General features: G+C 41.2%; 2 protein-coding genes across 2 annotated transcripts; one reads left to right on the top strand and one right to left on the bottom strand.

Moving 5' to 3' along the window:
* The first annotated feature begins 2,568 nt into the window (after window positions 1-2,568).
* LOC121793535 (protein LURP-one-related 5-like) lies at window positions 2,569-3,882 on the top strand. Its single transcript, XM_042191559.1, has 2 exons — window positions 2,569-2,955; window positions 3,331-3,882. Exons 1-2 carry the CDS (start codon window positions 2,686-2,688, stop codon window positions 3,748-3,750), a joined length of 690 nt encoding a protein of 229 aa, XP_042047493.1. The 5' UTR covers window positions 2,569-2,685; the 3' UTR covers window positions 3,751-3,882.
* Window positions 3,883-18,878: 14,996 nt separating this feature from the next.
* On the bottom strand, window positions 18,879-20,099 carry LOC121795329 (pseudo histidine-containing phosphotransfer protein 6-like). Its single transcript, XM_042193852.1, has 4 exons — window positions 19,900-20,099; window positions 19,676-19,819; window positions 19,219-19,291; window positions 18,879-19,151 (listed from the first exon to the last, which is right to left on the bottom strand). The coding sequence occupies exons 1-4, from the start codon at window positions 20,097-20,099 to the stop codon at window positions 19,074-19,076; spliced, it is 495 nt and encodes a 164-aa protein (XP_042049786.1). The 3' UTR covers window positions 18,879-19,073.
* Window positions 20,100-20,949: the final 850 nt, after the last annotated feature.

Below are 20,949 nucleotides of genomic sequence, written 5' to 3'. Positions count from 1 at the left end.
GTAGTAGGTAGGTTTGGTTAACCTTATTACCAAAGATAGTAACCTCGTTGTTAACTGGTAATATCCGCTAAGCTATAAATTAACGGACATTGACGGCTAACACTTGGAGAAATTTTTTATTGACTTTTTAGGCTTCACAAGTGTTTATCTAAAATAGGTAGCTTTAAGATGTGGAATCCATAGAAAAAGTTTTGTATTTTATTCAAAAATTAGTAATACACCTCACAATGTTATAAAAGTATTCACCATAAAAAATTTACTCATATAACTACTTATTCATATTAATAAACTTATAACTGAATATAGTATATTATGTACTTACTTTGGATTTTTTTAAAATGGGTGTTATTCTAATTTACATACTATTGTCGCACTTGAACTAAATTTGTAATAGAAATGTATAAAAAAACAAATCAAATTTTATAAACAAAATTATCGTTTTTATCTTGTACTACTAGTATATTGCATGGTTTGTGACGTTGGTTTAGTTTTTTAGGATTTGTAGAGATGGATTATCTAAAATTTTAATAACCCTTAAAAGTAACTAATTAATAGTATTAACAGTTTGAAATAGTTATCTTAGACCAAGATAATCAAGAATTTCAATATTCAATCGTCCTACTACTTTATAGTTGCTAGAATTCTCTATTTGAATCAAGGATACAGTAATTTTTCTTAGATGATCTATTATTCTAAGCATGAGACGACAGATTTTGATATTATTAAATAATGATCATTCTTTGACTCAAACTATTTTTTTTCACTCGTTATTCTTTTCTCACTAATTTTGTCGTACCATAATTAATGAAACACGTATGACTGAACTTTACCTTATTAGAAAATAATGTTAACTGATATGACATCAAAATTATCCTGCCTCAGATTTCTATATTCATATTCATGAGATTTGACTTGTTATCCAATGTAGGGTTGGAGTTCAATTTTTCATGGTCATTGACATTAATCTTGCTACCATAATAAGTCCAAATCAAATAAAACAATGTTTCCACCTAATAATAGCTGTAAAGAGATTTACCCAGCCTTTTTTGGTTAATACTTAGTTGAATATAGCTTCCCACATAAGTATTAAACGTGTCAAGCTCTATGTATAATCGTTTTTCAATGAAGATCAAACAATATGCATAAAAGCAAATGAAAATGAAAATAATAAACTATAGTCGAAATATAACAATAGTAGATTAATTTGTTTATAGGAGATGAATGGTCTCAAACTCCTAGATAGGAAAACTCCCCAAAAAAAAAATCTAGAAAGCTTATTAATTAGGTCAAATAAACTATTCATAGTATTATCCAATTTTTAAAAATGTCAAATGTTCCCCATTCACGTATACACGTCTAGAATACCTAAAAGTGGTGAATAATTTAAAAAACGTATAAATGATAGGTTTTTCTGTTAATAATTTATAATCCACTTTAGTTAGCATATGAAAAGCCAAAGTTCTTACAAGACTACGTACTATTTGATGTATTTTGATTGAATTTAAAACGTTTTAAATCACCAAAATTAAACTCATAAATAAATCATACTCCCTCCGTCCCGTGCTACTCGCACGTTTGCTTTTCGGCTCGTCACAAAGTCCTTACACTATTTATAATTTAAGTTAGAATTAATGCATTTAATTAATATGTTAGTTTAAGTTAAGAGCTCTTTTATTAAGTGATGTCTCATTACACCTAAAATTCTTTTTTAATTACACAAAAAAATCAATCCCAAATTTACGGCCTAAAATGAAAAGTGCGAGTAGCATGGGACGGAGGGAGTACTAAAATATAGTAGTAAGATACTCCTTCACCCCACCAAGAATATGCCCTCTTTCCTTTTTAGTCTGTCTCATAAGAATATGCACTTTGTAATTTTTGAGAGTCTTTTCTCTCTAATGAGGTGGAACTCATTCTCCACTAACAATACTTCAATTACTTTTTTTTTCTACATGTCTCTTACTTTACTAATTTTACATTAAAATTCATGCCGACCCCAAAGTGTATATTTTTTAGGGACGGAGGGGGTAGTATACAGAAGCAACTTTAAAAATAAAATTAAATGAACTGTAATTGGCATAGTGAAAAATATTCGAATCTAAAAACTGGACTACACTTAAATTATTAGTCCAGCAGTTATAAAATAAAGACACATGCATACTATTCATGTGTTTATTAAAAAGTGACACTATTAGTAATAAACTAAATAATCAAATCCTTTTGAATCTGAATAATTTATTAAAAAGTGATAATAAACCAAATAATCAAATCCTTATGTATCTGAATAAATTAGTACTCCCTCCGTCCCGGACTACTTACACTTATTTCCTTTCTGGACGTCCCAAGTTATTTGCACTCTTTCCATTTTCAGTAAAAATTATCACCTACAGCCGCAATTGTTAACTTTGCTATACACTCATTCCTTAATCTCCGTGCCGAAAAGGAAATGTGCAAGTAGTCCGGGACGGAGGGAGTATTAAAGTAACACGATGCTTCCTCACTACTACGTGGGCGCGGAGTAGGCCCCACAGCCTCCATTTCTCCTTCAAATAGCATACATTTCACAGTTCTCAGTTCTCACTTCAATTTCATCGCACTCATTTCCTTTTCCTATAAAAATTATATAAATTTTTTTAATCATCTTCTTTTCTTCTTCGCCGCAGCCGCTAATTTCTCGATTTTGTTATGCTGTGGCCGACGGCGACGAAGCGAATGGCGGCGGAGACAGTGACGAAGAGCGGCGCGATCGTGGAGAAAGGCTACGTGTACGAAGAGGAGACACATCTCACCTTGCTGAAAACCTCTCTCTTTTTCGCCGGCGACGGCTTCACTGCTTACGATTGCAAAGGCGCTCTCGTCTTCCGAGTCGACTCGTACGGCCCCGACGCCGGCGATACTGGCGAAGTCGTTCTCATGGACGCCTCCGGTAGATGCATCCTCACCGTCCGCCGCAAGGTATGTATTCATCTCAGATCACCGATATTCTCATAATTCGGCAATTGCGTATGAAGTGTAGTACTGTAGCTGTTAATTTATTTTCCCCAAATTCATATGATTTTTGTGGTTAATTGATCACCGATTAGGCGCATTCGCGATACGATCATGTGGTTTAGCAGTGGAGTGAAGTGTATTCATCTCAGATCGCCGATTTCCTCATATTTCGGCGACTGTGTAGTATGAAGTGTAGTGTTGTAGCTTGTGATTTTTTCACCAAATTGATATGATTTCCGTGTTAATTAATCAATCATTACGCGAAATCGCGCCGCGATCGTGTGATTTAGCAGCTGAATCAACTCACTGATCTGTTTTCCCCAATTTGTATCGAGACAGAGGCCGAGTCTGCACCAGCGGTGGGAGGGCTTCGTCGGCGAGGGATCGGAGGGGAAGAAGGCGCTGTTCAGCGTGCGGAGATCGTCGATAATCGGACGGTCGAGCATGACGGTGGAGGTGTACACCAACCCCGGCGAGGAGTACCAAATCGAAGGCTCCTTCGCGTGCCGGAGCTGCAACATTCTGGCCGCGGATAAGGAGATCGTGGCGGAGATCCGGCGCAAGGTGGACGCGACCACGAACGTGGTGCTCGGGAAGGACGTCTTTGTGCTGTCGCTGAAGGCGGGGTTCGACGGCGCATTCGCCATGGGGCTGGTGCTGGTGCTCGATCAGATCTACGGCGCCGATGGAGACGAAGCCGGCGGCGGCGTTCACAACGGGAGCAAGGTCGGTGATGATTCCAATTTGAATATCCTGTAGATTGTAGATTTGCGGTTTGATTTTGGTATTTTCTTTTGACTTTTATGTAATGTGAATTAAAAGAAAATATGTAAAATTGTAGTTATGAATTACTAGCTAGTAGTATCAAAGTACTACTACTCCATTCACTAATTGGCAACACGGTTCAGTCAAAAAAGTTGGATGATGAACAATATGTCAATAAGGCCATCCACAATAGGAATAGCTCAGCCATAGCCTAGCCACTGCCACATCATCAGCACTAAAAATCCTCCTGCCACATCATAAATAGCCCAGCCATAGCCTAGCCACATCATAAATAGCCCAGCCACATCAATAGCCACATCACTAATAACAATTATATAAAATGATATAATTAACAATCACACAATATACGGAATTAAATTTACGCCACAAAAACGAGAAAATTCACTAATATTAATTTTAAAAAGTACAATAATTTAAAAAAAGTACATTAATTTTAAAAAAATACAAGTGGTGCGAATGAAAATGACGAGCAAAGCGCGTATATATAGTGTTTCGGAAAAAAAAAATTAATTTTCGCGCTAGGCGGTGCGCTGGGCGATCCGGGCGCTGCAATAGCGCCGAACGGACCGCCCAGCCGACCGCCCAGCGCTGCGCGGTTTCTCTCTCCACTCAGCCGCTGGGCGGCTGCAATAGACCGCCCAGCGAACCGCCCAGCGCCGGCGCTCGGCTGGGCGGTCGCTGGCCGCCTATTGTGGATGGTCCCAAACCCTTTTGTGGGCCAAGAAATAAAATGTGTGCGTAATTAAATTTAATGAGATATTATAATCTTGAGGTTGTAATTAAATCACACTATATATGGTCCGTAAGTATTTGCATAAGATATGAGACTGGTGCACTTTATGGACGAGAATAAAAGCCATATGGGGTATTATTGTAGGAGTATTCTGATGCGAATCAAATCGTACATTTTTATTCCACTAACTTTACATGATTTATATAGTTTGATTCTTGCAAAAGTATGTTTTATGGTGTAGAAATGAAGCTCGGATGGTGAAAAAGTTGTGCAAGAATGCCCAATATGACAGACTGCCCAGTTTGCGTCGTGAGTCCAGAAAGCTCTCAAAATGAGGCACCCGGCCAGGTGTATTTTATGCCTAATAATTCACTCGGTCGGGTATGATGTTCAGAATACGAAAATTCCAGCAAGTCCTCAAAATTGGCCACCCGGTCGGGTGAATTTTATGCCTAATAATGCACCCGACCGGGTGAATGTTATGTAACTGCAATATTGCAGTTTTGTGTACGGTTTTGGGGAGACAGGAAAGAAAGGCTGCAGAAAAAGGTGACGAGGGGAGAGAGCGAGGGGAATTGAATGGAATAAAAAATAGAGAGATTGAATAGGGACGGATCTGGAGAGGAATTGCATTGATTAAATTGAGATTAAGTTTGGGAGAATTGGATTGGAAGTGATTAAAAAATTGAGAGAGAAAGGGACGGCAGGAGAGAGAGAAAAAGGCCGGCGGTTTACAAAATGGTGGTTGGAAGTTTAATTTGATGATTTTTAAGGCCCAAATAAAAAAAAATTCTGGGGGTGACAGAGGGGACGGAGAATAGGAGAAAGAAGCAAGAGGAGAGAAGAGAAAGGAAGGATCCAAACTCCATCTCGGGGGAGATTATCCATCATCTAGAGTTGGAGAACACCACAGAGCTTACGGTTCACGGTTCTTTTGGTGTAATTCATTTTAGTATGTTTGGCAATATTTCCTTCGTTGCTCCGAATATGTTATAAGGTGAATTGTGGATACTTTGATGATTTTTATGGTTTAATTTATGCATGATTCTTGTTTATGAATTGTTTAATCATTCTACTAATCTTGAGACGTCTAGATAGGTAGAATTTTGTAGCCATTATTCTATTGCCTCTTTAGCATAGATTTTGGTCGTACTCATATGCAAGGAACTCGAGATTTGATACTAGTTCAGAGAGATAATCTCGAGTGGATCGATAGTTTTCATCTATAAATTTGGTTTGGTGTCTGCTGCGCTTCCGCGTGGGCATTAAGTTAAAATGAGTTAATTATCGTGCTTGACAATTGAAGAAACTAATCTAAAGCTTGCTACGCGACCTAGTGGTGGTGATAGGTTAGTGAGTATAACTTGGGAGACGTGTTCAACTTATCCTAGGTATACAATTCTCTTGAAGTGTTCAGCGGATAGGGAGCGTAAAACAAACTTAATCCTCTTAAGCATAGTCTTGATCGTAATAATCCATCGAAGTATCCCAATTCGTATGCCCGAGACCTATAGAAGCAATGCTTTCTTCTTATCTTATTTTCTAAAGTTTGTATTTTGTTTATCTTTTTGTGTTTTATCATCTTTTTATCGAATTCTATTTTTATCAATCTCAAATTAAATAACCTACGTCTCCCTGTGGTTCGACACTTTTTTACTACAGCTACATTTGTACTCTTGCAGAAAGGTTGTAATTTTAGGGTTATTTAATTAAACTTGTGTGATCTTACACTTGATATTTAAGCTCGAAAAAATACACATCATATTCAATTTCTAGATTTTTTTTCGTGAAAAAATGAGACGAGCTCTTAAAATCAACGAGCAAGTAATAAAAAGAATAAGTACTAAATTTTCGCCCCTAGCTAATAACACTAGAAGTTAGAACATTCATACAATAAGAAGTTGCATCTATTAATTATAGATTTTTTTAATCATCCGGTCGTCTTAATTATTCCGCAAAAAGGAATAGGGGAAAATTGCAACTTGTTAACAAAATTGGCCAATAGCAAACTATAGGGTAATAGTTGATGGAGTATGTACTAAACAAGCCCATCAGCCTAAAGCCCAAGAAAGAGTATCAGTTCGGCGTTACCAAAGAGTTCGGCCCCAGCCTGTAGCTCGGTAAAAGCCGACCAATCAAGCTCTACAAAGCTGCTCGGCAATAGTTCAGCAGTTCGGTCTCAGCATCGGCAAAAGCTGCTCGGCAATACCGAACTGGGAGCCACGACCTCCACTACACGATCTATCTAGTGGTGGACCCATGCAGGCTCTCATGACCTCCACGACATCCACGACATAATTACTGATGATGTAAGCCACTGCCTAGTCAGTGGCCATGCAGGATCTCATGACCTCCATGACCTCCACGACTTAGGGTGGTGATGCAAGCCACGATCTCAGTTCAATATATAAATAGAACTTAGATCTGATAGACCAGGATTTACTAACTCTAGAGATAAAAGATCATATAGCAAGTCTGTGTTGTAAGCTGTAATCCCAGATCAAGCAATACAATCTTGCCCTCCCTTCTTCCCGTGGACGTAGATTTACTTCAGTAAATCGAACCACGTAAATTCTTTGTGTCGTAGTCTTTATCTTCTACCAGCATTTACAAACATCAGAAATTCGCGGATTCATCACTGGCGCCGTCTGTGGGAAACAGAGAACCAAATCTGTGATAAAGCGAATTTTTGATCCTTTTTCCACCACTAAAAAAAAAAAAAAAAAAAAATGCATACCAGATCACATAACACCCGTGCCTCCGTCCGTGATAACCATGAGGAAGCTAATCCAGCAGCCCATAGGCCTGGAAAGCAGCCTCGTGAGAAATCTGTCTCCAGTTCTCACGAAGAAGGAACAAGCCACTCCAGGAGAGATCGCACCGAGTCTTCCCAGCAGCCCGATTTAAATGAAGCTGTCAAGCTGTTCTTGGCCGAGAAGCAGGAGGAGTTCTTAACCTTCCTGCAGAAGAGCCAACAGCCGGAGAAGACAACGGCGGATTCTCCCTCCTCATCCAGACATGAAAGTCACTACCGCAGTAGTGATGTGTCTTCCAGGAGAAAGAATCCTCAACCCCGACATGTTCCTGTTCCTCCTCGGTACCGGAACCACAGGAGAACTCCATCTCCTCCGTACCGAAGAGATGTCGGGTTCGCCATGTACGGAGCATTAAAGACTCCGTTCTCGGACGATATCACCCGAACTCCTTTGCCGCGGAACTACCGGACACCGTCAATGACTTATGACGGGCTAGTGGATCCTCATGACTTCTTGGGATGCTATCAATATAATATGGCGAACCAGGGTCTCAATGAGGTCCATATGTGCAAGCTGTTCCCCGAGCTGCTCATCGGGAACGCCAGAAGGTGGTTCGACAGCCTTCCTCAAGGCAGCATTAGATCCTACCGAGATCTAATGGATGCTTTCCATAGGAGGTTCTTTCAGAAAGCGGAAGCCCGAATTGCTTCGGCTCAGCTGCTTTCTATACGTCAAGGTCGCGACGAAAAGATCAGCGACTTCCTGACGAGATTCCATAAGGAATGCCTACAAGTAGATAATCTCAATGATCTACTTGTCATTTCGGCATTCCAAAATGGAATCCTGCCCGGAGCTCTCTACAGAAAGCTCGTGGAGTGCGGTCCGCAAACAACTCAAGAAATGTGGGACATTGCGGACCAGTTTTCCCGTGCGGATGAGGCAGACCGTCGAAAACGGTCTTTAGACAGCTCATCCCGAGAAGAGAAAAAGAAGCCCGATCAAAGCGGCCAGGTGCTTCCTCGCCGAACTCCTTTTGAAAGAATTCAAAGGGCACCGGTACAAGGCAGATTGGGGCCACGTCTCAATCCTGAGAAGCCGCCCGCTCAGTTCGTACCATTAAACAAGTCAAGAACGGAAATTTTCGAACTACATTCCGATATGTTCGAAAAACCAAAGCGGATGACGAAATCAGCCACGCGGCGACCTCAGGATCAATATTGCTCCTTCCATCAAGCCCACGGTCACGATACCGAGGAGTGCCGAAATTTGGCTGCAGGTATTGATGTTCTTGTGAAAACAGGAACGTTAAAAAAATACCAAAGCAAGCAGCCGAAAAAGAACAAAAAGCAGAGAGGTGCGAACTGCAATCCTCAGGATCCGAAAAGGCATGAAGATCCCGAAGACGACAACGAGCCGCAATATGATGGAGTAATCCAGACTATTGATGCTCTCCCTGCCGGGAAGACTAAGTCGTCCCTAAAAGCAGAATGCAGAGGTTCCAATCAAGAGGAGCCGACACATAAAAGGCTGAAGAAAGACGAAGTGATTACATTTTCAGATGCCGATCCCGTCCCAGCCATCTCTCCTCACCAAGACGCTATTGTCATTCAAGCCGGAGTGGCAAACAAACTGATCCACAGAGTATTTGTGGATACAGGAGCGTCAGTCAGCGTTCTTTTTAAAGAATGTTTCGATAAAATGGAAGTGGATCCAGCTCGGCTCAGTCCGGCTCCTCTTCCTCTGAAAAGTTTCGCCCAGGAGGACACCCGCCCTGAAGGTATTATCAGCCTTCCGATCACGGTGGGAAAAGCGCCTACAAGCTCCAATACGATGATCGAGTTCTTTGTGGTGAAAGTTCGGTCCCCGTACAACATCCTCCTGGGGAGAGACTGGCTCAACACAGTTCGGGCCGTTTGCTCTACTTATCACCTCACCATCAAGATCCCCACTAAAGGTGGGATAGCGGTCATCCGAGGTGATCAAAAGAGAGCAAAAGAATGTCTGCAGATTGCGCTTAAAAGTGCCGAGCAATCAGTTCGGCACCATCAAGCATAGCAATCACAGCAACCGGAGTCAGAGGCAAGCGAGATGACCGAAGTCACTTCAGAGCCGAACTCAATGACCGTTCAGTTATACGAAGATGATCCATCCAGAACGGTCAAGATCGGCTTCACAGGAACGCCTCTACTCCGGGAAAAGACCATTCAGCTCCTCAAGGAGTACAAAGATGTCTTTGCATGGTCTTCGTTGGACATGACCGGAGTGCCCCCCGAGGTAATCACTCATCGGTTAAATATTGATCCTTCAATCCGGCCAGTAAAACAGAAGCAAAGACTCTTTGCGGCAGAAAGAAGCCAAGTCATCCATGACGAAGTCCGCCAATTACTAAAAGCGGATGTACTATTCGAGGTGAAATATCCTTCTTGGGTGGCCAATCCTGTGATGATCAAGAAAAAAGGAGGAGGATGGCGGATGTGCATAGATTTTACCGATCTAAACAAGCACTGTCCTAAAGATTGCTATCCCCTTCCGAATATAGATAAAAAAGTAGAAGCTTTGATCGGCTTCGAAATTTTCTGTTTTCTTGATTTATACAAAGGATATCACCAAGTGTTGATGGATGAGAGTGACGCTCCGAAAACAGCTTTCATTACCGATTTCGGCATTTTCGCTTATAAAAAGATGCCATTCGGTTTAAAGAATGCCGGAGCCACTTATCAAAGGATGGTAGACAAGCTTTTTCGGCACCTAATCGGAAAACAGGTTGAAGTGTATGTCGACGACATAGTTGTCAAAAGCAAAAGCACTTCGGAGTACGAAGACAACCTCAAATCCACTCTCGACGTGCTCCGAAAAGCCAACCTCAAACTCAACCCCCAAAAATGTACCTTTTTGGTAGATTCGGGAAAATTTCTGGGTTGTTGGGTTTCAAAGGACGGACTCAAGGCAAACCCCTCAAAAGTTCAAGTCATTCAGAACATGGCAATGCCGAAGTCCATACATGACGTGCAAAGGCTAACCGGATGTCTAGCCGCACTGAATCGATTCCTTTCCCAAGCAGCCGAAAAGCAACTGCCGTTCTTCAAAGTGTTAAAAAAGGCACCAAAGTTTGAGTGGGGAGCCGAGCAGAAAAAGGCTTTTGACGAGCTCAAAAGTTATTTAGCCGAGCTTCCAATTCTCTCTGCTCCAACAGATGCCGAAGTGATTTTCTTATACTTAGCGGCATCCGATCAAACCATTAGCGCGGTGCTTGTACGAGAAGAAGGCCTAAAGCAGTTTCCCATCTACTTTACAAGCCGAGCATTAAGAGGTCCAGAAACAAGGTATCAACCTCTGGAAAAAATTGCTCTGGCGTTAGTAAATGCAGCAAGGAGACTGCGGCCATACTTCTATGCTCACAAGGTATGCGTCTTAACCGATTTGCCTCTTCGGCAAGTTTTGACCAAGCCAGAAGCATCAGGCAGAATCGCCAAATGGGCCATAGAGCTGGGAGAACACTCAATCGAGTACCTACCTCGGAAAGCCATCAAGGGACAAGCCTTGGCAGATTTTCTTGCAGAGGCCAAGTTCGATCAAGCAATCCCTGTCATTGCCGAACAGAAAAATTCTGCCAATGCCGAACTAGCACAGCCCTTGGAATCCGAAGTAGAGCCGCCGGACTGCTGGAGCGGATTCGTAGATGGAGCTTCGAATAAAACGGGAAGTGGAGCTGGTATTCTGCTTATCGCTCCCGATGGACACGAGGTAACCTATTCACTTCGGTTCTCATTCCCAACTACTAATAATGAAGCCGAGTACGAAGCCCTCCTGGCCGGACTCCAGTTAGCGCAAAGTCTGCTCGTCAAATCTCTCAAAGTCCATTGTGATTCACAAGTCATAGTAAATCACATGTTGGGTACAAGTGAAGCTCGTGACGAGAGAATGAAGAAGTATTTGGACAAAGCGCAAAGCATCAGCCGAAGTTTCTCCTATTTTCGGATAATCCGCATTCCCAGAGCGGAAAATAGCCGAGCAGATACCTTAAGTAAGTTGGCCTCAGATCCAAGCTCAAAGGCAGAAGAATTAATGCATCGAAGCATTAATGAAGCCGAGGTACATTCAGTATCCAGCTCGCCGAACTGGATGACGCCGATCTTGCAGTATCTGGATCAAGGACAATTGCCCGAGGATAAGAGAGAAGCTCGGAAGATCACGTGCCGAGCACTTCGGTACGAACTTCATGAAGGAGTCCTCTTTAGAAAGTCTTACCTCCAGCCGTTATTGCGGTGCGTAAGACCAGAAGAGACGGACTACATCCTCAGAGAAGTTCATGAAGGATCGTGCGGCAGCCACATCGGAGCTAGAGCTTTAGCTAAAAAAGTTCTAAGATGGGGATATTATTGGCCAACCTTGGTACAAGAAGCAGTGCAGCTCGTCAAGACATGCCCGAAGTGCCAAGTCCATGCAAATATCCCAAGGATGCCGCAGACCGATTTATCCACTATGCAAAGCCCTTGGCCTTTTATGCAATGGGGTATAGACATAGTAGGACCACTACCACAAGCTCCTCGGCAAATAAAATTCCTAATCGTTGCCGTGGACTACTTTACGAAGTGGGTGGAAGCTGAACCATTAGCTACGATAACGAGCTCGAAGGCATTGGATTTCGTCTGGAAGAACATAGTGTGCCGATTTGGCATACCCCACATCCTCATCTCGGATAACGGGACTCAATTCACCGACAAGACGTTCAAGAATTGGTGCCAAGAGCTGAATATTCAACAGCGGTTCACTTCGGTCTCTCATCCACAAGCAAACGGACAAACGGAGGTAACAAATCGTATCCTGGTGAAAGGGTTAAAAGCTCGGTTAGAACAAGCCAAAGGACAATGGGTAGAAAATCTCCCTCAAGTCCTATGGTCCTACCGAACTACACCCACAACCTCCAACGGTGAAACTCCGTACAGTCTGGTGTACGGCACTGAAGCCGTGATTCCGGTGGAGATCGGCATACCCAGTCCCCGAACTCTAAATTTCTCAGCAGAAATGAATGACGACGGACTGAGAGCCGAGCTAGATCTTGCCGAAGAAAGAAGAGAATTGGCATGCATAAAAGCAGCCAAGTACAAGGAGCAAGTAGCCCGGTATTATAACCAAAGGGTGAAAAAGCTGCAATTTCAAGTGGGAGATCTCGTCTTGAGAAACAACGAAGTAAGCCGAGCAGAAAAGCTGGGCAAACTCGAACCCACATGGGAAGGTCCGTATCGGGTGTCAGAAGTCCTCGGCAAAGGGTCTTACAAATTGGCTCCCATGTCAGGAGAACAGGTACCCCGAACATGGCACACTTCCAACCTCAAGAAGTTCCATTTGTAAGAGACAGTCCGGTCAGTCAGTCAGTCTTGAGTCCTGTTCGGTCAATGTGCTTTCTTTGGTTTGCTTGGTCTTTTTGTCTATGTGCGTTTTGTCTGTCTATGTGCGTGTCGTCTCTTACAAATGTTGCTGAGGTATCTTGTTCTTCGAAGGCTGATCCCCTTTTTAGAACATATATAAGCTAACGATTGTGAGTCAAAGCTTCTAAAGAGGATACAAGACCACAATTCAGCTTAAACAAGCACTTCGTCTGAAACGAACTGCAATAAGCCAACGATTGTGAAGTCCAAGCTTCTAAAGAAGATACAAGACCACAATTCGGCTTAAAAATCAAGCACTTCGTCTGAAACGAACTGCAACAAAAGTCCGATTCACGCGATAAAACTTGCCTGAATTAGGACAAGGGAAAGTCCGATCCACGCGATAAAACTCGCCGAATTAGGACAAGGGAAAGTCCGATCCCCAAATTAGGACAACGGAAAGTCCGATCCGAGCGATAAAACTCGCCAAATTAGGACACAAGACGAGTCCGGTCAAAGATGTTTATTTCATCAGACCAAAGACGAGTCCGGTCAAAGATGTTTATTTCATCAGACCAAAGACGAGTCCGGTCAAAGATGTTTATTTCATCAGACCAAAGACGAGTCCGGTCAAAGATGTTTATTTCATCAGACCAAAGACGAGTCCGGTCAAAGAAGAGTTCACTTCATAAGACCGAGGACAAACATCAACTTACCCCGTACCTTTATCCAGAATGCCGAAGTAGTTCACTTCGCTTTTCGGGGGGGGTAGTGATGGAGTATGTACTAAACAAGCCCATCAGCCTAAAGCCCAAGAAAGAGTATCAGTTCGGCGTTACCAAAGAGTTCGGCCCCAGCCTGTAGCTCGGTAAAAGCCGACCAATCAAGCTCTACAAAGCTGCTCGGCAATAGTTCAGCAGTTCGGTCTCAGCATCGGCAAAAGCTGCTCGGCAATACCGAACTGGGAGCCACGACCTCCACTACACGATCTATCTAGTGGTGGACCCATGCAGGCTCTCATGACCTCCACGACATCCACGACATAATTACTGATGATGTAAGCCACTGCCTAGTCAGTGGCCATGCAGGATCTCATGACCTCCATGACCTCCACGACTTAGGGTGGTGATGCAAGCCACGATCTCAGTTCAATATATAAATAGAACTTAGATCTGATAGACCAGGATTTACTAACTCTAGAGATAAAAGATCATATAGCAAGTCTGTGTTGTAAGCTGTAATCCCAGATCAAGCAATACAATCTTGCCCTCCCTTCTTCCCGTGGACGTAGATTTACTTCAGTAAATCGAACCACGTAAATTCTTTGTGTCGTAGTCTTTATCTTCTACCAGCATTTACAAACATCAGAAATTCGCGGATTCATCAATAGTCCATCAACTATATTTGAAATTCGTGTACAACCGGCTCGACCTAGCTACGATATATTCATAATAAAGTCATACCCTTTTATGTTGTATTGATAAGTCGGATTGCATCTTTTTACTTAATATTTAATTTTTTTTCGATTTAATTTGTGACGAGTGAGAGATGAACCATGGCTACAAACCGGCTATAACAATAACTTTTTTTTCTATTTTTTAAAATCCGAGATCACGATAAACCAGAATTCTGATTCGGGCCAATGATTGAATTTTCGTACAATGATTTATTCAAAATATAGTACTCCCTCCGTTCACCATTAGAAGTCTCATTTCTTGACAGCACCAGATTTAAAAAAGTAAGTGGAAAAATTTAGTGGAATATGAATCTCACTTGTATATATTAATTTTAAATGAAATGTGAGTGGAAAGAGTTAGTGAAGTGTGAGACTCTATTACCTTTATAGTAAAAGTGAACCCGGACTCTTATTCTCGGACGGATTAAAATAAAAAACGGGACCCCTATTCGCGAATGGAAGGAGTAGAGTAGTACATAATTAGAAAAATTTATAAGGGAGTCAGTGGGTCGGGCAGGGTTGACAAGTCCAGCAGGTCAAAATAGAATAAGCCTCATCTTAAGTTGGGTTACTAATATTTGGAGGCCAACCAACTTTAAAAACAATTCAACTTTCGAAGGCTCACAAAGTTTGGCTGCACAATTCAATTTCTACTAATATACGGAGCAGGGGCGGACACACGTGAGAAGAGGGTAGGGCTTAAGCCCTTACCAAAATTTCCATTTTCTTGATTTTTCTATTTCGAAAATTGTTTAAAATTTTAAAAATCATCTTCAGCCCTTATTAAACTACTGTTGTAGATGCCTAAATGACCAGAATTTGAAAGGTAGAAAGGGCTGAAATTCAAGAAAATACAAATATTACAAAGCTAAAAGTAGCAAAAATGGCTGCCCTATAATTGAGGAAGACGAAGACCTCGTTTTAAAACAAATATTATTATATTGTTAAATTTAATAGGAGTACTACAATTTGGGAAAACTGGCAGTGACGTATTGTTTAGGTTTGGCTTGTATTTTAAACTGCCTTTCTTTTAAATAGTATGAAATTGTTTTGTTTAAAATAGCGTGTAAAATTTTCTTTTGTATTTGAGTTGTACACAAAATTTTAATAAGTACTAATACTAATTCAATTTTCTTTCAATGAGTAATAATCTAATTTACAAAATAAGTAATAATTCAATTTTCTTTAAATATAATCTACGTAAATTCAATAATTTTACAAGTATTGAATTAGTTTATGACTATTGTGTTTGTAAGTTGTTGTATGATAGTATTATGTACTATGTAATACTCCTATTATTTTGTGAATTATGTGGAAAAAATAAAGTAAAAGAGAGAAAGTAGAGAAAATAATATTTCTATTTAAAAAAATATGTTACGGCATCTAACGTTGAACTGAACTAATTTTGATGAGATTTTGAAATTATCGCGGCTTCTAACATATCATGGAGTATTAGTATTTGAAATCTTTTCAAATATGTATTAGAATAACACTGTATGCTTAATAGTCATGCAAGTAACTTTGATAATCATTATTATTTCTTAAAATGGATACATACTGCGATTGCTGTATATTTCAGTGATGCATTAGAGTGTCCAAGTTGGCCCGGCCACAATTTGTGGCTCTTTTGTGGCCCTCCACAATGGTAAATGAACAAAATTAACAATAACAGCAAGGGCCACAAAATGTGGCCCTCTCCAAAAAAAAATTTAATTTGTTTACTTTTTGTAATGATATTTTTTAATTTAACTATATTAAATTTTATTAGACTAATAATTAGGAAAATAAACATAATTTAATAAAGTTACGAATTAAAGACAAATTTTCGTCGTACTATAGATAGAGGAAAATTCTAGAACGAAAAATTTTAAAAAACACAACATCAAAAGATAAAAAAACGTTACCGCCTCCTACTCGGTGGCGTCATCGGAATCCGACACATCTTCTTCACCACCTTCTCGCCCGCCGCCACCGCCCCCACTGCCGCTAGCTTCGCCCGTCTCCGACCCATCGGTCCACCCCAACTTCGACCTCAATCTAATAATGAGGTCGTAGCACATCTTCTTGGTGAGAGGGTCTGTCGACATCTCGTAAAAGGACAAGTTATCCCCGAGTTGCTTCATCATCTGCACCTCCAGTGTTCGAGCCAACGCCGCGGTCGGTGATGGACGCGGTGCCGACACGCTCGCAGCAGAGACTTGGGATGCGATTCTAGCTTCCCGGATGGCGGATTGTTGGCCCTGCGGGCGTTGGCGCCTCGACATTGTCGAGGGGGGCTCATCCAACACATCGTCATTCAGGTCGAATGCACGTGTGTCGCTACCACTGCTGTAGGTGCTGTCGGCACGGAGTTTTGTCCGCTTCCCGGTGGGACCGGTCTCATCATCGCAGATCGCCTTGAATTGAGGGCAGTCTCGGAGAAGCATATATTCATTCCAGTAGGTGAACTTGGGCTAGTTTTCAGTATTAAACAACTGATACGATAACACCCATACGTCTGCTTCGCTGCGGCCGCTTTCGACATTCTGGAGTTGTCGCTCGTAAATGCTACTGAACCTCTTCACAGCTCTACAGATCTGGCCGAACTTCTTCCGGATCTGGCCTTCATCACGCAGGGCACTGTCTTCTGGTTTGAAGCCGTGGTACACCGTCAGGACGCGCCTCCAGAAGCAAGTGTCGGTCTGATCCGTACCGATGATCGGATTCATCGTGACCGCCTCCCAGGCCCGAGCAACAGCAAGGGATTCATCTCCGTTGTACGGGACCCCCCGCCGAGCCCCACCACTCCGCCCGCCACCTCGGCTGCAGCTTCCGCCGGACCCCTGCTCTCCGTCTTTGCCGCTTCCGCCGAGCCCCTGCTCTCCGTCTCCGCCGCCTCGCCTCCCACGACCGCCGCCGCCGCCGCCGCCTCGCCTCCCACCACCGCCGGTTCGGCCAGCCCAGTGGGGGCATCCACCTCCACACTGCCGGACGTCGGGGTCTCCGGTGTACCCATCAATTGTTCCCATGTGAATCTATCAGATTCAGACATAGGAGACTGGGAGTATTGAAATTGGGAGGATTGGAAGTGCTGAGACGGGTTGTTGATCCCGTCCATATTCGGCCGGTAGTCACCGAACCCCGATTGTTGGCGAACCATGTTCCTCTGCTGGGATGATTGGACCCGGTATTGGGGCGATTGCGGACTCCACATCTGATTGGGGAAGTTGCCGTATCCCGAGTCTCCGTACCCCGGGGAATCACCATCTCCACCTTGCATTTTTTGTAGGATGTTAATTAGGGATTGGAAGTGTAAAATGAAGTGGAAAAAATGAAAATGGAAGTGCATATTTATAAAAAAAATTTCGAAAAAAAAAATAAAAATTCCCGCGGCCCAGCCGCGTTTCGTGGCTCGCTGCAGTGGAGGGCCGCGGCTCACACGGCTCAGCCACGTGAAGGCCGCGACCGCGGCTCTCTCGTGGCTCTCGGCCCTCAGCCGCAAAACGTGGCTCTCTGCAGTGGGGGGCCGCGCACCGAGCCGCGGGTCGCGGCTCCCCCACTGTGGACACTCTTATAATATTGTTTTATAAAATAATAGTATACCAGTGTGAAGTATGTACTACTATATACTTTTGTTATATTTTTACTACCATTCATATCACATATACTGTATTTGTGTTAAGAGAATATATACTATAAGATATTTAAATACGGAGTACTACTACTAACTTCTCAAAATATAAAAAACCTATATTTTTGTTCACATCACAAAAATGGCAACATTAGGCCACTCGCAACCCATCCCTTAGCCGTCCCTTATCTCGTCTCGGAGGGACGAGGCGGATAAGGGACGGCGTTGCAGCCTTCCGTCTCCATCCCGTCACGAAGAAATGCTCGTCCAGGAGGGACAGCTCGCGAGACGTCTCGCCACGCGTGTTGACGGCGTGGCGAGCTCCGGTTCATCCGTGACCCCCACTCGCCGGCCCGTGAGTGGGCGTCGTTTTTATTCGAAAAAATGTTTTTTTTGTTTTTTTTTTAAATTCAGGAAAATTCAAAAATTAAAAAAATCTCAAAAATATACAAGTCGTTTATAGGCATTTTTTGCAAATTTTTAATTTTTTATATTTTTTTAAGCCTCCAATCACTTCTATAAATATCAAATCATTCCCACAAATTAATCAACCATAAAATATGTATTTTTTAAATTTAAATTATGTATTTTTAATTTTTTTAGGATTTTATTAATGAGGTTTTTAATTTTTTTTAGAATTTTATGTTGTAATGTTATTTTATTTAATGAAGTGTGTTTTTATTAATTGAATTTGTTCGAAATAAAAATAAAAAATGAAATTGAATGAATAGTAATTTAAGAGACGGTTAAAGGATGAATAAGAGATGGAGGGTTGCAGGTTCCGTCCCTTAGTTAAGAGATGAAGTAAAAAAGTACAGTGGGTCCATGAATAGTAATTTAAGAGACGGTTAAAGGACGGATAAGAGACAGCGGCCGACGTTTTGAAACTAATTAAGATTTTTTCTTTAAAAATAAACTCTTTTGACCGAATTAAAATAAACAGGATTTTCTATTCACCCTAAACATATAGTACTCCTACATCAATTTTGTTCATTGACAATCTGCAAACAACATTTACTACTTGAATGACAACACAACTTCACACACACACACACACACACACATACAAATCAAAGTGAAGAGACAGTAGAATTGTTTTGAATAGATTACAGTCCACAAAAGAAGCACTAAATAAGATATGATAAATCTTTCTCTACTTGTACTTTAACCCCTAAACTAAAAAAAAAAGCTGAAAACCTAGTTTCTTGGAAGTGAGATTTGTTATCAGAAGCAGCTGCTGCCTCAATTAAATACCCATTCAAGAAAAAAGGGAATTTATCTCTGCTGCATGCATTCAATGCAGGTGAAATTCTGTCACTATCTTCCCCCACTTTTCTATCACTTTTTGATGCCATTGAAATTTGAGATCACTTCAGCCTTGAGGATTGTCTGTGTGTTGCTGAGGCGCAGGATATCTCACTGCAGCTGCTAGCATTCTCTGCTGCTCAATCTGAGACACATTTCAAAATGTTCATTTATGATATTAATTGGTGAATTTAAATTGTCATATAGTTTACCTGAAAGTATTCATGCAGCTTGTTTTTGAGGTAACAGTATTCATATTCTAACAGCTCCAAAGCCCTTAAGCATCTGTAAAATTCACAAATTAAAGGTGTGACAATTTACATTTAACTTTTGTTACTCCACTTTATTCCATACACTATGAAATTTGTTTAATTGAGAGTCTTAAAATAAATTGTTTAGATTTTTCTTAATTGTCTCGTACTTGTACAAAACAACGTTTTTAATTTAGTGATATTCAAAACGATATGTTTTCATAAGGAAAAAAAAAAAAAAAAAAAAACTACTCCAGTTTACTGAAACGAAGTCATTTGAGCATATAGACGATACAATTGAGAAAACTTAAAAGTTACTAGTATATTGATTTAATAATCTTATACTATTTCTCAAATCTTATGAATTAAATGTAATGATTTAATTGACAAATATCCCAGGAAAAGAGAGTAGACGAACCCGGGGCGGTTGTTGAGCTCGGAAGCGGCCCGAAAGGCGATGCAGACGTTACGGAGGCGTTGAGCACCGATGCTGGAGCTGCTTCCCATCAATTGATTCAAATGGATTCCCATCTTCTTGTAGTCGGATAGCTCCTTATCCACTCTAAATTAATTCAATCATTTTGTAAGAGAAATATATGTGTATGTAAAATGGAATTAATAGTAGTAAGAAATTAATATTACAGCAAAGCTCTGAGGTTGCGGAGGAGCTTCTCGGACTCGTGGAAATAGATGGTGACAACTTCAGACACAAAGTTGGGGGAAGATTCATCTTGCAAGTGCTGGAGCTGCAAGAACTGCTCGTCCAACACTCCCTGGTGGAAAAGAATGGCCAGCAAACGGTTCATGTCAGCTCGATGCTGCTCCACACTCAGTCCCAACATCCACAGAGGTAGACCCGTTTTGTCTTGTTTATTCCAAAGAAAAGCAATTAGTAATTGTTGCTGCTTTGGTTGGTAATGAGTTATGACTAATGACCAGTGAAGCAAGAGGCGAGGGGATTTTAAAGGGTGGCGCTGGAATTGTGACAGATATCTTTCTGTGCCTGCCAAATAACTGCTCTTGCTTTTGTCCCATTCACTCAATTTTACTCCTATATATTTCTATTTTATTTAATCTAATGATCATAATGAGTAATTTCTTACTCTGCCATCAATATAAGTTATTTGTGATGCAGTAGTTGATATCATTAACCAAGAAATAATTAAGAAACAATCAAAATAAACTTGAAAAATATGCATTATTATATGTCAAAGAGATCATAGAAAGAAATTTATATCCTCAGTATAAATCTTCTTGCAGTGATAGCTTGAATAAAATCGAGTAAATTATACTCCCCTCGTCCCATTCTAAGTGGAACATTTCTATTTCAGTATGGGATTTTATGTAGTGTTGTTTTGTGAGCTAAGTGGAGAGTATAAAGTAAGAGAGGGGAAAAGGTAAAAAGAGTGATGTTTCAACTTTTAAAAATATGTCATGTAGAGTGGGATATCCCAAATAGGAAAATGATTCACTTAGAGTGGAGCGAAGGGAGTATTACACCTATATGCAGTGAAAATGTTATGGAGTACAAAATTTAGTACTCCCCCGTCCTAACTAAGTCGAGTCGTATTCATTTTTTGGATGTCCCAACTAATTTGAGTCATTTCCCTTTTTGGCTAAAAACAAAACATTCAATCACTCTCATCTTATTCCATAATCTACTTTACTCTCTCTTTATCTTTCTTACTTTAT

This window comes from Salvia splendens, chromosome 3, assembly GCF_004379255.2.
Source record: "Salvia splendens isolate huo1 chromosome 3, SspV2, whole genome shotgun sequence".
NCBI lineage: Eukaryota > Viridiplantae > Streptophyta > Magnoliopsida > Lamiales > Lamiaceae > Salvia > Salvia splendens.
Note: the sequence above shows the minus strand (reverse complement) of the source record. Positions and strands in the feature narration are given on the sequence as shown.